This window comes from Chiloscyllium plagiosum, unplaced genomic scaffold, assembly GCF_037043375.1.
Source record: "Chiloscyllium plagiosum isolate Xiang-an unplaced genomic scaffold, Cpla_swu_hap1 HiC_scaffold_15, whole genome shotgun sequence".
Classification (NCBI taxonomy): Eukaryota; Metazoa; Chordata; class Chondrichthyes; order Orectolobiformes; family Hemiscylliidae; genus Chiloscyllium; species Chiloscyllium plagiosum.
In genome coordinates, this window is record NW_028270153.1 from 39,858,565 (window position 1) to 39,874,085 (window position 15,521).

The 15,521-nt window shown below is 41.4% G+C and overlaps 1 protein-coding gene across 1 annotated transcript in view; it reads right to left on the reverse strand.

Moving 5' to 3' along the window:
* LOC122560087 (serine incorporator 1-like) overlaps positions 1–12,274 on the reverse strand; it is a 30,228-nt gene extending 17,954 nt beyond the window's left edge. Inside the window, exons 1-3 of the mRNA XM_043710310.2 lie at positions 12,119–12,274; positions 3,898–4,059; positions 529–722 (exon numbers count right to left, since the gene is read on the reverse strand). Coding sequence (XP_043566245.1) covers positions 529–722; positions 3,898–4,059; positions 12,119–12,157 — 395 coding nt within the window. The 5' untranslated portion in view covers positions 12,158–12,274. The remainder of the gene's footprint in view (positions 1–528; positions 723–3,897; positions 4,060–12,118) is intronic.
* Between the last annotated feature and the right edge of the window lie 3,247 nt (positions 12,275–15,521).

The following is a 15,521-nucleotide window of genomic DNA, read 5'->3' on the forward strand; positions in this document are numbered from 1 at the left end:
GATGTTAAAAGAGGAAAATTTTCAAACAGCAATCCACCAGTTCCAGATTTAATGCAAGTCGGACAATGGGTGAGCAGCCACTAGCTTCCAGGAAACAGGATGGGCAATTAAACAATTTGATGAACAGCTTATGATTAAAGCTATTTCACATGCTTAACAGTTGTTGACCAGCAGTCAGCAAACTCAGCAAAAAAACCCACCAAAGACAGCTTCAAAAAGAATCTGAGTTCACTCCTTCAGCTCTGAACTCATCCTCATCAGATCAAGAACAAAAACATCCCCGAAGTCCTCCCATCCCCATGATTAGGGATCAGTCACCCTATCTACCACCATCTCCATCCTCTGCTCAATCAGATACTATTTTACCTACATCCTCCATTGTGGAGATTTTAAAATAACCTTGGTCACATTAACAGGACAGATTACCTGTAAGGCTGGGATTTTGATCAGGAGAAATACTTTTTCAATGAACATTTAACTTCCCTTTTACTTCATTTTCAAATTGTGAACATAAACAAGATTACTTACCCGTTATGCACTGCAGCTCTGGGATCCCTGCTGGATTTCACATTGATCAAAAGCAGAGAGAAAAGAAAGAAGAAAACAGCCAATCCAAAGTAGATGCGGTAAACAGACTTGAAGCTAACCAATACATTACAGTTCACGGCCCCATGAATAGTTGGAATTTGGGTACCAAAGCCATCTTCACAGAATCCCGGAATCTATCAAAAAGAAGTACTGAATTATACCCAAGTTATAAGTTAACTATATATTTTCCTTTACTTCTCATTATACCAACTAAACTTTCATCTTACTGATTCTGCTTTGCCTTTTCTACTTTGCTCTCTATATTTCTGCTTCTAACATAATTTTGATCATTTCTCCATCCTTTTCCAAATCTATTCATCCTTCTCGGTAGGTGATAGTTGACAGCATGATGCTTGAAAGGGAAAGGAACTTCTATTGGCTAAAGGCTGCAATTAGAGAAGTTTAAAGCTAACATATTTCCCTCTTAAATCTTCACTCCCAACTTTATTAACTATTCCTTTTTACACCACCCCCTCATATATCTCTACATCTCTATCTTTATTTCTTTGAATGATTCAGTTAGTTCTTCAATTCTCCCCCTCCACTTTGTTCCAGTCACTCATCTTGCAATTAACTTTCCCTCCACTTTCAACATCCCATTAGACGTTTCCCAAAACTGGATGCCAATTGACTAGATGTCTCCTGATGCTTTAACCAGCTCAAGGTGCAAATCATCCTTAAATGACATTTACTGAGGAATTCATAATATCCATAAAGAGAACACAATGAGTGCTGTATATGTACAATTAGGTATTTTAAATTCTAAGAATATTAGTGATATGCTCCCGAAAACATTATAGGGACCATTTATGAGAGACCATTTATACTAATAATTCAGATATCAAGCATAAAAAGAACAAACCTAAAAAATTTGCTTGGCACCAAATCAAGAGCATGACAAGTAATGAAAGTGAATAGAATTGAAGGAAAGGAGAATTGACAAGTTAACAAGTAAAACTGATACTTGGCAAAAGTTAACATTGACAGAAAATCCTGGAAATATCCAGCCATGCAACATCTATGGAGAAAAGAAAAACTGGTAATGTACTAGGTCATGTACAGGGAAGTAGGGAGGAAAGATCAAACAGAAAAGTTTGTGAATAAGTGGAAAGAATGATTAATGACGACAACATGGCAGCTCAGTGGTTAGAACTGCTGCCTCAGTGCCAGGGACCTGGGTTTGATCCCAGCCTCGGGCTACTGCCTGTGTGAAGTTTGCACATTCTCCATGTCTGTGTGGGTTTTCTCCCACAGTCCAAAGATGTGCAGCTTAGATGGACTGGCCATGCTAAATGGACCATACTGCAGGCTAGGTGGATTAGCCATGGGAATGCAGAGTTTTAGGGGCAGGGAGTGGGTTTGGGTGAGATGCTCTTCAGAAGGTCAGTGTGGACCTGATGGGCCGAACGGCCTGCTACCACACTGTAGGGATTCTGTTCTAACTTGTCATTTGCAAATATATTCCTAATTTTCATTTAACTCTAGGTTGAAGGTCAAAGTTCTAAAACTTGGTTTCCATCCCTGCTTCAGCACTGAAACAACCATGAAGTCACTAATCACGTCTGTAATTGTAGTACACCATCTTTCCTCGTTGAGACCTATATTCAGCCTGTGATATGGCTGCCAATATCTTCATCCTCAAATGTTTATCCACTATTAGTTCAGAGGAACTGCACCTGTCTCACTCTTATCTATCCAATTATATCCAAGATACTACTCCAATGCTTCCTCGTCTACAAACCCTTTTATAATAATACAGGTAGTTCTTCTATAATGTGACAGTTGCATTCTTTGTGTAACCCTACATTATAGAAAAAAATCACACTTTAGAAACAGCACTTCAAGGGTTGGTGATGTAATCGCCAACACATATTGTAAAAGTTCACATTTTAGGAAGTGTCCCCAATGCATCAATCGTATTACAGTAAAGTTGTATTAACAAAATGTGCGCTATAGTAGAACACTTGTATGTACACATCAAACATTATAGGAAAGGTTAAGCAGGATGTTACTTCTAAATAAAACCAAGAGCAAAACTTGGGGAAATAGGTTCAAAGTGAAATGCAAGTTTAGGAATCCCATCAGAAAGTATTTTTTTCATCCAAAAAGAAATCACAGAATAAATTTAAAAGAATATCAGCGAAACATCAGTCATGCTGAAGCCTAGTAAATGGCATGGAAAGTGGTAGATTTATAATTTAAAGATGGATAAACTAAGCTAAAGCAAATTACCTTCCTCAACTTGATGGTTATGAAAGGATTGTTCTGTTTGATATAAGTGTATACTGTTCACTCAAATTTAATTACCCATGGAACTTGGCAATGTGAGCATTTCCATATAGTTCACAGTAAATACATTTTCAGAATTCCAAAATAGAAGCATGAACGTTCGATCATGTTTGTTATGAAGGTGTAGGTGCGTATTGTACATTTAAGAGAGAGGAAGCTAACAAGGACTGACCGAAAGCACAAAGCATGCTGAACAAGGTAAAATGTAACATGGTTGAAACAAATATCTGGAGTTGCGTTGCCATGGAACAAAAACAAATTCAAATCTGGCCAGTTTAAATTACGCCCCAGACACCAAATTCCAATCAAATTTGAATTTAGTGTTTTGATGACATCAAACCAATGAACTGATCTGATGTTTTGGGGTATAAAACCGGACATTTTGAACAGTTCAGAGGAGAACTGCCAAGAAAACCAACAATTATAGACTGCTAGCCAAACAGCTCTCTGAAAGGTATCTGTCCACAAGTTGTGTAGAAGGCTGAAGAAGAGACGGCCACCTAGGGAAACCCAAAGGAAACTCTACAGAAGAAAATTGACAAAACTGACTGGTTTTGAAATGTGATTTTTTTTTTGTACATCTTAATCAGGGTTTTTTCAAACTGTAGAGTGGGAGGTAAAAGATACGTTTAAGAGAAAGGAATTGTAAAAGGCAGTTTTAATGTTCTCTGTTGGTCTTAAAGAATAAAGTTGTTAATTTTCACTTTAAATAGTGAAATCTGGGATAGTTCTTTGCCTCTCAAAATTTAAAAGATTATGGCATGAGGTGAGCTTCTGTGTGTCGGTTTTAAATTAGCAGTGGGGTTTAACCCAGTGTCATAATGTTTCTCATCAAAACAAAACAAATACCAAGTCAAAGTTTCCTATTCCCATTAAGCAGAAAGTACCCTATCTGCTTAACATAGGTGATGCGAATGGAATTAGTATTAGAGATAAGCAATGTCTTCTAAATTTTTTAAATTAATGCTTTCCATCTAAAGTGGAGTCCACTGCATTTAGGAATGATAACATAACACATACCTTTTTCAATTGAGTTTCCATTCCAGGTGCCAACATAATACAAGCCACAACAGTGCACAGAAGTAGAATGAATGCATAGATTAATCTGGTCACTGTGGAATTCTTACTGTTGGGGCAGCAGGTACACAGCAAACAAGGTGCACTGCTACACAGACATGGCACCTATGAGTAAATATTACAAACCAAATTATTAAAAGTGAACAAAGAGAATAAATCCTTATTGTAATTCATGCTGAAATATTTTTCAGCATTCTAAAAAAATATTTTAGCATATTACAAATCTGCATTTTACACAGGTGAAATAGCTAGCTTGGGGTCTGGAGATGTGACATATTGGCACAGATAAGATTGACCAAAAGGTCTGTTTCTAGACTTTATAATTCTGTAACTATTTACATTCTATTAAAGAATATTAAATCAAAGAATTTGTTGTTCCTTATAACAATTATGGATCAGAAATTTCTGAAAACAGGAAGTGTTGCACTTACAGTATACATAGATCATAAAATATCAGTAGATAATTTAATCCTTCAAGCCTCGTCTCCATCCTTTTAGCTCATGTCAATCTAAACAGGCCTTAGTTCACTTGCATGCCATGCCTCCAATCACAGTCTCATCCAAGTTCCTCCTCAATGTTGGCTTTAATAGGAGACACTTTACAAGTAAACCCCAACACCATTTCCACTTTCTTCTAAATGCTGAAACAACTTCTCACTAAAGGAGATTGTCAAGCCTCCTCAGAATCTTAACCAAGTAGTGTGGACTGCAGATGCTGGAGATTAGAGTCAAGAGTGCAGTGCTGGAAAGGCATAGCAGTTCAGGCAGCATCCGAAGAGCAGAATCGCATTTTGGGCATAAGCCCTTCATCTATATTTAATCAGACCAATCCTGATGAAGGGCTTATGCCCAAAACTTTGATTCTCCTGCTCCTCGGATGCTGCCTGACCTGTGCTTTTCCAGGACCACACACTCGACTCAATCTTATGCATCAATAAGCTCAACTCTTAATCAGCTAAACTCCAGTGAGATGGCTTAATCCTTCCTCAGGAACGCACCCCTTAAAACCAGGAAGCAGCTGTCTTAAACTTTCCTGAATTGCATCTAAAACAAGTGAATCTTTCCTTAAGGAAGGAGGCCAAAACGGTACAAAATAATCCAACAGTCTCACCAATGCAATGCAACGAAGTAGCAACAAGACTTTGCACTTACAATACTCCAACGCCCTTGCGAAAAAAAAAGTATCACTATTTACCTTCCAAACATCTTGCTGCAACTTCATGTTAACTTCTAGTGGTTCATGACCAAGGACAACCAGATGGCACTCTGCCCCAGGATTCTTGAGTTTCTCCTCATTTAAATCAATTTTTTTTGTTCATGTCAAAGTTGACAACTGCACATTTTCCCACATTACATCCCAACTAACAATTATTTTGCTCACCTATTTATCCTATATCATTTTGCAGACTCAGCAACCTCTTTATAAATTTGCTTTCTAGCCTACATTTCTAACATCAAATTTGGCTACCACACTGTTGGCCTCTTCATTTAAGTTATTCATACAAATTGTAATGAAATCCAGCATTTAGGTTGGATACAAGATGGCTTGAGGAGAAAGTGAGGTCTGCAGATGCTGGAGATCAGAGCTGAAAATGTGTTGCTGGAAATGCGCAGGTCAGGCAGAATCCAGGGAACAGGAGAATCGACATTTCGGGCATAAGCCCTTCTTCAGGAATGAGGAAAGTTTGTCCAGCAGGCTAAGATAAAAGGTAGGGAGGAGGGACTTGGGGGAGGGGCGTCGGAAATGGCTTGTTCAAGATGGCTTGTTCATTGAAGATAGTTGTAGAAGGTTATTTTGCTGACTAGAGGTCTTCCACAAGGATGAGCTCTGTTGCTTGTAACATATGTAAACGATTTGGATGAAAAATGTAGGGGGCCTGATTAGTAAGCTTGCTGACATCACAAAAATTAGAGAAAAGTCGTCAAACCATAAAGCAGGATAACCATCAGTAGAAAGTTGGACAGAGAAATGGCAAATCTAGTTTAATCCAAATAAGTGAGAGAAGATGCATTTTGGGAGTTCAAATGCAAGAGGAACGTATACAATAAGTGGCAGGACCGTTTGAAGCATTGACATTCAGAGGGATCCTGGAATCCAAGTCCATAGTTTCCTGAAAGTGGCAACATAAATGAATAAGATGGTAAAGAAAGCCAACAACATGCTTACCTTCACTGGTCAGGGACCGTGACTAAAAAGACTGACAAGTCATTTTGCAACTGCAAAAGAAAATCCTAGGCCACATTTGGAATATTGTGCGCCATTCTGTGGGCGGCACGGTGGCACAGTGGTTAGCACTGCTGCCTCACAGCGCCTGAGACCCGGGTTCAATTCCCGCCTCAGGCGACTGTGTGGAGTTTGCACATTCTCCCTGTGTCTGCATGGGTTTCCTCCGGGTGCTCCGGTTTCCTCCCACAGTCCAAAGATGTGCAGGTCAGGTGAATTGGCCATGCAAAATTGCCCGTAGTGCTAGGTAAGGGGTAAATGTAGGGGTATGGGTGGGTTGCACTTGGGCGGGTTGGTGGGCCGAAGGGCCTGTTTCCACACTCTAATGTAATCTAATCTAATTCTGGTGGCCAGACTACAGAAAGGACATGAAGCTTTGAAAAGGGTGCACAAGAGGTTTACCAGGATATTGCCTAGTTTGGACTGCATTAGCTATGGAGAGGTTGGACAAACTTGGACTGTTTTCGCAAGAGCGAAGGTTTAGGAGCAACATGATATAGATATATAAAATTACAAAAGGCATAATAGAGTGGTTAGATGGAGTCTTTTACCATGATGGAACTGTCAAATATTAGGCAACATAGATGAGAAAGATGAGAAAGGGAAAGTTTAAAGGAGATGTGAGGAGAAAGGTCTTTTTTTTAAAACACAGGTGGTAAGTGATTCGAACTGCACTGCCAGGTGAGGTGGAAGAAACAGATAAGATAGCAACATTTAAGATGCACTTAGATGTATGAACAAGCAGGAAATAGGGAAATGCCGACCACATGCAGGTAGTTGTGATCCGCCTAGAATGACATCATTGCCAGCACAGACATGGTGGGCTGAAGGGCCTATTACTCTGCTGTACTGTTCAATGTTCTGTGTAAATAACCTAGCACTGATCCCTGTGGTGCTCCACTCTTGACAGTGTGTCAATGTGAAAGTTATCTATTTATCCTGATAAAATCATAGTCAAAATGGACTATCAAATTTCAAAACGTGGCTTTATCATTCGACATTTCAAGGACTAAAAAAGGCCTATAGCCCAAGGGTGTCTGACTCAACTATCTTCTCAAGCAGAAAGTTCCTACTCCCATCACTTACAAAATGGAAATATTTCTCCTCAACCCTCCTTCTAGCCTCCTACCTCTTACGTTAAATCTTTGTCTCCTGATTATTGACCCCTCTAGTAATGGAAAAACCCCTTTCCTAACAACACTATGCCCCTTAATCTTCTTTATGGGCGGCACGGTGGCACAGTGGTTAGCACTGCTGCCTCACAGCACCTGAGACCCGGGTTCAATTCCCGCCTCAGGCGACTGACTGTGTGGAGTTTGCACGTTCTCCCAGTGTCTGCGTGGGTTTCCTCCCACAGTCCAAAACATATGCAGGTCAGGTGAATTGGCCATGCTAAATTGCCCGTAGTGTTAGGTAAGGGGTAAATGTAGGGGCGTAGGTGGGTTGCGCTTCGTCGGGTCAGTGTGGACTTGTTGGGCCGAAGGGCCTGTTTCCACGCTGTAATGTAATCTAATCTAATCTCTTTCAGGTCCCCCTCAACCTTTGCTGCTCCAAGCAAAACAATCCCAGCCCATCCAATTTTCCCATATACCTCAGATGGTCTAGCCCAGGCAGCACCCTGGTAAATGTTTTCTGCATCCTCTCTAGTGCAATCACATCATTCCTATAACATGGTGACCAGAACTGCATTCAATATTCTAATCATGCTTATATAGTTCCAGCATAGCGACCATTCTCCTTAAACCTCAGCCAAGAAAGGTAAGTGTCCCACATGCCTTCTTTAACTACCTTATCTACCAGTTAAGACCTTCAGGAATCTGTAGATATGCACAGCCAGGTTTCTCGCCTTCAGTGCTTTCGCGGGTCTTACAATTCATCATGAAACCCCTTCTCTTGTCAGCCCTCCACAAGAGCATCACCTCAAAAATAAAATCAAGTTTGTCAAACACAAACTTCCTTTAATAAATCCATGCTGACTATCCCTGATAAATATGTGGATGTCCAAGATTCAACTCACTGGCCTGGAATTTGCCCATTTTTAATAATGGAGTGACATTAGTGGACCTCCAGTCCTCCGGCACTTCAGCCGTAGTCAGATTTAAAAATTACTGCCAGGGCTCCTGATATTTCCGCCCCTGCCTCCCTCAACAATCTCATTTAGGCTTGTGGATTTATGCACTTAAGGCTGCTAAACCTTGTCATGGAGTCATACGGTCAGAAGTTACACCACACTAGGTTTAGTTCAACAGGTTTATTTGAAATCACAAGCTTTAGGAGAGTTGCTCCTTTGTCACTTCACCTGAAGGGGCTACGGTCAAAAAACTTGTGATTTCAAATAAGCCTGTTGGACTGTAACCTGGTGTCATCTGACTTCTGACCTCATCATCACCTCCACATCAGTCATACAGCACAGAAACAGACCCTTCAGTCCAGCTCATCTGTGCTGACCAAGCATCCCAACCGGACAGTCCAATTTGCCGGCATTTGGCCACTCTCACTCTAAACCCTTCTGATTCAAATGCCCATCCAGATGCCTTTTAAATACTGTAATTATACCTGCCTCCACCACTTCCTCTGGCAGCTTGTTCCATACACAAACCACCCTCTGACTGCAAAAGTTACCCCTCACATCCTTATTAAATCTTTCCCCTCAGCTTAAAGCTATGCCTTCTGGCTTTGGACTCCCTCTGCCCTAGGACAAAGACCTCATTACTCACCCTATCCATGCGCTCATGATTTTATAGACCTTGAAGGTCATTCGTCAGCCTTCAATACTCCAGGGAACAAAACGCCCTAGCCTATTCAACTTCTCCTCATAACTGAAACCCTCCACTCCAGGCAATATCCTTGCACAGGTCGTTCTGCTATAATGCAACAGCTCTATTCCTCTGCAACCTCGCGCTGTAGTAAATTGCGCCAAGTAAAAGCAGAAAGTTTGCATTATGCAAACAACATCCATAATTCAATCACGTTATTGCCAATTCGTGCTGACTAAACTTGCGTTACAGCAGAACAATCTGTAAATTTTTTCTGCACCCTCTCAAGTTTAACAACATCCTTCCAATAGAAGGGCTACCAGAATTGTATACAATATTCCAAATGCGGTCTCATTGATGCCCTGTACAGCTGCAACTCCTACATTCAATGTTCTGACCAATAAAGGAGAAAGTGAGGACTGCAGATGCTGGAGATCAGAGCTGAAAGTGTGTTGCTGGGAAAGCGCAGCAGGTCAGGCAGCATCCAAGGAACAGGAGAATCGACGTTTCGGACATAAGCCCTTCTTCAGGAGGGCCAATAAAGGCAAGCATACCAAATGCCTTCTTCACCGCCCTGTGACTCCACTTTTGAGAAACTATGAATCTGAAACACTAGGTCTCTGGTCAGCAACACTCTCCAGAGCCCTGTCATTAACTGCACAAGTGCTATCCTGGTTTGCGTTGTCAAACTGCAACACCTCACATTTATCAAAATTAATTTTGATCTGCCAGTGCTCGGCCCATTGGCCCAACTGATCAATGCCCCTTTGTACTCAATAATTTTCATTAGGAGGAAGCGAGGACTGCAGAATCTTTTTCCACTGTGAACTACACCACCTATTTTGGTGTCATCTGCAAAATTACTAATTAGGCCTCCTACATTCACATACAAATAGTTGATAAAAATGATGAAAAGCAGTGGACGCAACACCAATCCTTGTGGCACACCACTACTCACAGGTCTGACTAAAAAGCAACCCTCTACCACCACACTGTCTCCTACATTCCAAGCAAATTTGTATCCAATTTGCTAGCTCACTCACACCTATGTGATCTAACCTTCTTAGTCAACCATGCAGCACCTGGTCAAACAATTAGCTGAAGTTGATACTGATGAAAACAGAGTGGTAGATATCTATTTTCTTTGTCACCTCTTCAAAAAGCTCAATCAAGCGAATGAGACATCACTTCCCAATCATAAAGCTATTTTGACTATCCCTAATCATCCTGGCCTTTTCAAATGTATGTAAATCGTGTCCCTCAGAATTCCCTCCAACAACTTTAACCACTACTGAAGGAAGGCTCACAGTCTATAGTTCCTAGGCTTCCTGATATACTTTCTTAAATAATGGCATCAATCTCCAGTCTTCCGGCACATTCCCCCACAGCTGTCGATGATACAAATATCTCAGCAAGGGGCCCAGCAATTTCTTCCCAGAAACTTCCAGGAAGTTCCTTTTCAGATCTTAGTGATTTATCTACCTTTACGCATTTTAAGACCTCCTCTTTTGTAAGATGAACTATTTCACGACATTACTATTTAGCCAAGCTTCCATGTCCTTTTTCACAGTAAATATTGACAAAATATTCATTGAATATCTCACCCATATCCTGTTATTCAACACAAGATGGCCATGTTGATCTTTAAGAGGGTCTATTCTATCCCTAGTTACTCTTTTGCCCTTAAATGTACAACCATAATGTTATCCCTAACCAAAACAGAATTCCCCCTCCTCACTTGCCTCCCTTTCTATTCTTCCTATAGCACATGTACACCGGATTGAGTTACCAGTCACACACATTCTTGAGCTAGATTTATGTAATAACTATGATATTATAGTCTCATGTTGCCTGTTTTACCTGCCAGGTGTCGTGTATTGAAGTAAATGTAACTTTATTGATCAATCTTCCTTATTGTTTGCCAAGCTCTTGTCTCCCTTAATGATTTGAGCCTCAGCCTTTTCTCACTCTCATTTTGGTAAGAGCTTCCAATATAGCACCAAATCTCCCCACAAGGATATTGGCTACTAAATAATTCTCAAACACTGATGCTGACCCATTGGGCCAAATAGCCTTTTTGCACTGTACAATTCTATGAATACTTCAACTGAACCTGTTTTCACCACATTCTCAGGCAATGCATTCCAGACCTTGACCAAGCATTTTTTATGTTGCTGTTTCTTTAACCAATTACTTAAAATCTGTCTTTTCATTGTCAAAACCTTCATAAGTGGGAATTACAGCAATTTGAGTATACTTTTATCTTGAAATGAAGGAAATATTAATGCAGATACATCATTGTTTAAGGACTTAGCCTTAAGAGTAGTTCGGTTTTGTGGGCTAACTGAATAATTCAAAAATAAAACAGATTTTACTCTAATTACAGAAGCCGAGTTTCTACATTTTATAATATGTTCACTGATGCCGAGTTACTGCAATCTGCGCAAAATCTACACTGACAATGTATATACACAATTGAAGGTATTACAAGTCCGGAGGTGCTATCTTTCAGATGCAGTATTAACCTGACGACACCCCAAAGCTAATTCAGGAGACCCCCTGATAATAATTCAAAGGGAAACAGGACAGTTCTCCCCAGCTACATAAATACAACGCTACCGAAAAAAACATAACATCCAACGTTTGCATTAATTCTGGAAGTGTAACTTTTCCAAAGTTTTCTTGTTGAAACGTTGTCAAAATTTCCAATACGTAAATATTTGGCAAACGCCACTAAGTACGCTTTGCAGCTGCTCTACTGAAACGCAAAAACATCACGTGACTATATAGTACAACCCGAACAGTTGCGCAATGACAATTCACTGGTTTCATTAAAGCGGGTGGGGTTTTTTTCTTTGACACTAGGCGCTTTAAGGCTTCACTAAACCACAAGCGTCAACATAGACATGCGGTGGGCAGCACGCACCCACACACACAGCTGCTGCGGTCTCAACACTGACAGCGACGGGCGGAGCGGCCTCAGCCCCGCCTTGATTTCGGAAGCTTCTGGAAGTGATCTCGAGAGTGAACAAACGCAAGTAATGGCCATATTGGTCACCCATCAGCGGGAACTTAACCTGACCGTGAGCTCAGGCCCGCCGTCAGACACCGACCCTCCCCTCCAGGAGCTGCCAGACACACACACAGGCACTCCAAGGCCTCGCCGCTCGCATTACATTCTTACCAAGCTGGCTAGCGAGCACACCCCCAATACGGAGCCCATCGTTAGCGGCACACCGGCAGCGATCCGAATACCCGGCGAGCTACAATGTCTCTCAGAACGGCCGCGTTACCAAGCAGCGGGAACCCGCGAGCGAGCGAGCCGCGCCCATGCGTCACTACGCTAGCACGTGACTGTGACGTCGGCGGGCGGGGCACGCGCGCGCTACCTCTAGTCCCTGTGGAGTGATGTGAGAGGGGATTGACTGCGACGTCAGTTATGATGGGCAGGATTTGGAGATGCCGGTGTTGGACTGGGGTGCACAAAGATAAAAAAATCACAACACCAGGTTATAGTCCAACAGGTTTAATTGGAAGCACTAGCTTTCAGAGCGCCGCTACTTCATCAGGTGGTTGTGGAGGACACAATTGTAAGGCACAGAATTTATATCAAAAGTTTACAGTGTGACAGAACTGAAATTATACATTGAAAAATACCTTGATTGTTTGTTGAGTCTTTCATCTGTTCAAATACCTGTTGAAAGGTCATGCTTTCAAGGTGAGAGGTGGAAAGTTTAAGGGTGATATATGCGGCAAGTATTTCACACAGGGTGGAGGCAGGCACAGTAGATTCATTTAAGATGCATCTGGACAGATGCATGAGTAGGTGGGGAGCAGTGGGATACAGATGCTTAGGAATTAACCAACAGGTTTAGACAGTACATTTGGGTCGGCTCAGGCTTGGAGGGCCAAAGGGCCTGTTCCTGGGCTGTAAATTTTATTTGTTCTTTGTTCTATCTTGATTGTTTCAGTTCTTTCATATGTAAATCACAAAACTTGTTTTTAAAAGTTACATTCTCAGGTTAACTGTAACAATTGGTGTGAGCCAGATAATATGTTGAAGGTGTTAGCCCCCATGTTATCTGTCTGTGCCATAATGTTTAGACTGATTCTAATCTAAAACGTGAGATAACAGAGTCTTACATGACTTCATGCAATTTTTGAGCAAATTACAATGTAACTCTGCAAGTACAAATTCACCCCACGAATGTATATGTATATGTGTGCATGTGGATTTTGTGTGTGTAATAGTGTCTGTATGGTGCAATGGTGGTCACCTGTAGTGTGACATGAACCCAAGGTCCCAATTGAGGCCCTCCCTATGGATACAGAACTTAGCTATCAGCCTCTGCTCGGCCACTTTTCGCTTTGGAGGATGGTCACCCAAAGATCCGAGGTCGAATGTCCTGGACCACTGAAGTGTTCTCCAACTGGGAGGGAACACTCCTATCTGTTGATTGTTGTGTGGTGCCCATTCATCCATTGCCATAGCCTTTGCTCGGTTTCCCCAATGTACCATGCCTCAGGGCATCCTTGCCTGCAACATATAAGATAGACAACGTTGGCTGAGTCACATGAGTACCTGCCACGTACATGGTGGGAGGTGTCCCCACATGTAATGGTGGTAACCATGTCGACACTCTGACACGTCTTGCAGCGCCTACCGTGACAGGGTTGTATAAAGTTGTCCTGAAAGCCGGGCAGCTCGCTACGAACAATGATGTGTTTGAGGTTTGGCGGTTGTTTAAAGGCAAGCAGTGGAGGTGTGGGGAAGGTCTTGGCGAGGTGCTCATCCTCGTTGATAATGTGTTGCAGGTCACGAAGAACATGGAGCAGTTTTTCAGCTCGTAGGAAGTACTGGACAACGAAGGGTACCCTTTCAGTTGCAGCATGTGTTTGTGGGGTGAATTTGTACTTGCAGAGTTACATTGTACTTTGCTCAAAAATTGCATGAATTCATGTAAGACTCTGTTATCTCACTTTTTAGATTAGAATCAGTCTAAACATTATGGCACAGACAGAGAACACAGGACGCTAACACCTCCAACATATTGTCTGGCTAACACCAATTGTTACAGTTAACCTGAGAATGTAATTTTTAAAAAAAGGTTTTGTGATTTACATATGAAAGAAATGAAACTATCATGGCATTTGAACAGATGAGAGACTTAACAAACAATCAAGGTATTTTTCAATGTATAATTTTCAATGTATAGCTTTTGCTTTAAATTCTGTGTCTTACAATTGTGTCCTCCACAACCACCTGATGAAGGAATGGCACTCCGAAAGCTAGTACTTCCAATTAAACCTGTTGGACTATAACCTGGTGTTGTGTGATTTTTAGTTATGATGTGCATTGTGTAATCTGGTCTTACCTGTCGGAAACAATGTGAATACTAACATCGATTTTCATTAATACTTCTCAGCTGATACATTGGAATAAAAATAGAGTGGAATGCCGATGTTTACGTTAAAGATTTTTATCTTGATGCAGTGTGTTAAGTAGTGCCCCACATTGACATTCGGTTCTGGAAACTGCTGCTAGGAATATGCAATGGTGGAAAAAAAATAGGGTTAATATTGCTGTAGTCTATCAATGTTAGTTACCTATTTGAATTCAAACCAGGCAACTCTACTATGTTTAAATGAGGAGAAAGTGAGGTCTGCAGATGCTGGAGATCAGAGCTGAAAATGTGTTGCTGGAAAAGCGTAGCAGGTCAGGCAGCATCCAGGGAACAGGAGAATCGACGTTTCGGGCATAAGCCCTTCTTCAGGAAGAAGTGGTTATGCCCGAAACGTCGATTCTCCTGTTCCCTGGATGCTGCCTGACCTGCTGCGCTTTTCCAGCAACACATTTTCAGCTATGATTAAATGGGACATTGCCATGGTGATGAAGCAGGGATCGGTTGTCTCCATAGCTATTTCTACATTGGAAAAATGCAACGTATGGATCTGCTCAATGTTTATCTAATCCAATCATACAAAACTCAGAACATGGTGTTTAACATTAACTACGAATCTGCTATTGGCAATATATTAAATAATCCTGACTGTACTAAGAATTGCATTGGAAACCTAACTGATTTCTCGCCACAGGTGCTGGTAGACCTGCTGAGCTTTTCCAACAGTTTTTGTTTTTGTTTAAGTTTATGGACTTGTGATGTGATTCACTTGCATGTGCTAAAAGCCAAACATATTCACAGACAGGATATGTTTGCAATAGAAATTTGTCAGCAATAGAAATAAGAGGAAAGGAGGGTCTGCTGAAAACTGTCTCCTGTGCCCTTTCTATTGATCTTCTCATAATTCTCTCCCACAATCACTCATCTGTGCCTGAAACTAGATGGTAGCGGTTGTGAGTTTGGAAGGTTTAAAGAAATTCTGCATTGCGTCTTTTAAGGTGCAGCCTGAAAGGAACTAGATAATGAAGTCAGCATGACTAAGAGGAAGAGTAGGTATGGAGCAGATGCTGAACGCAAAGGGACATGTGGTCTGAGGTGCATTTGTTTTAATGCGAGAAGTGTCGTAGGTAAGACAGATGAACTTAGGGCTTGGATTAGTATCTGGGAGTACAATGTTATTGCTAT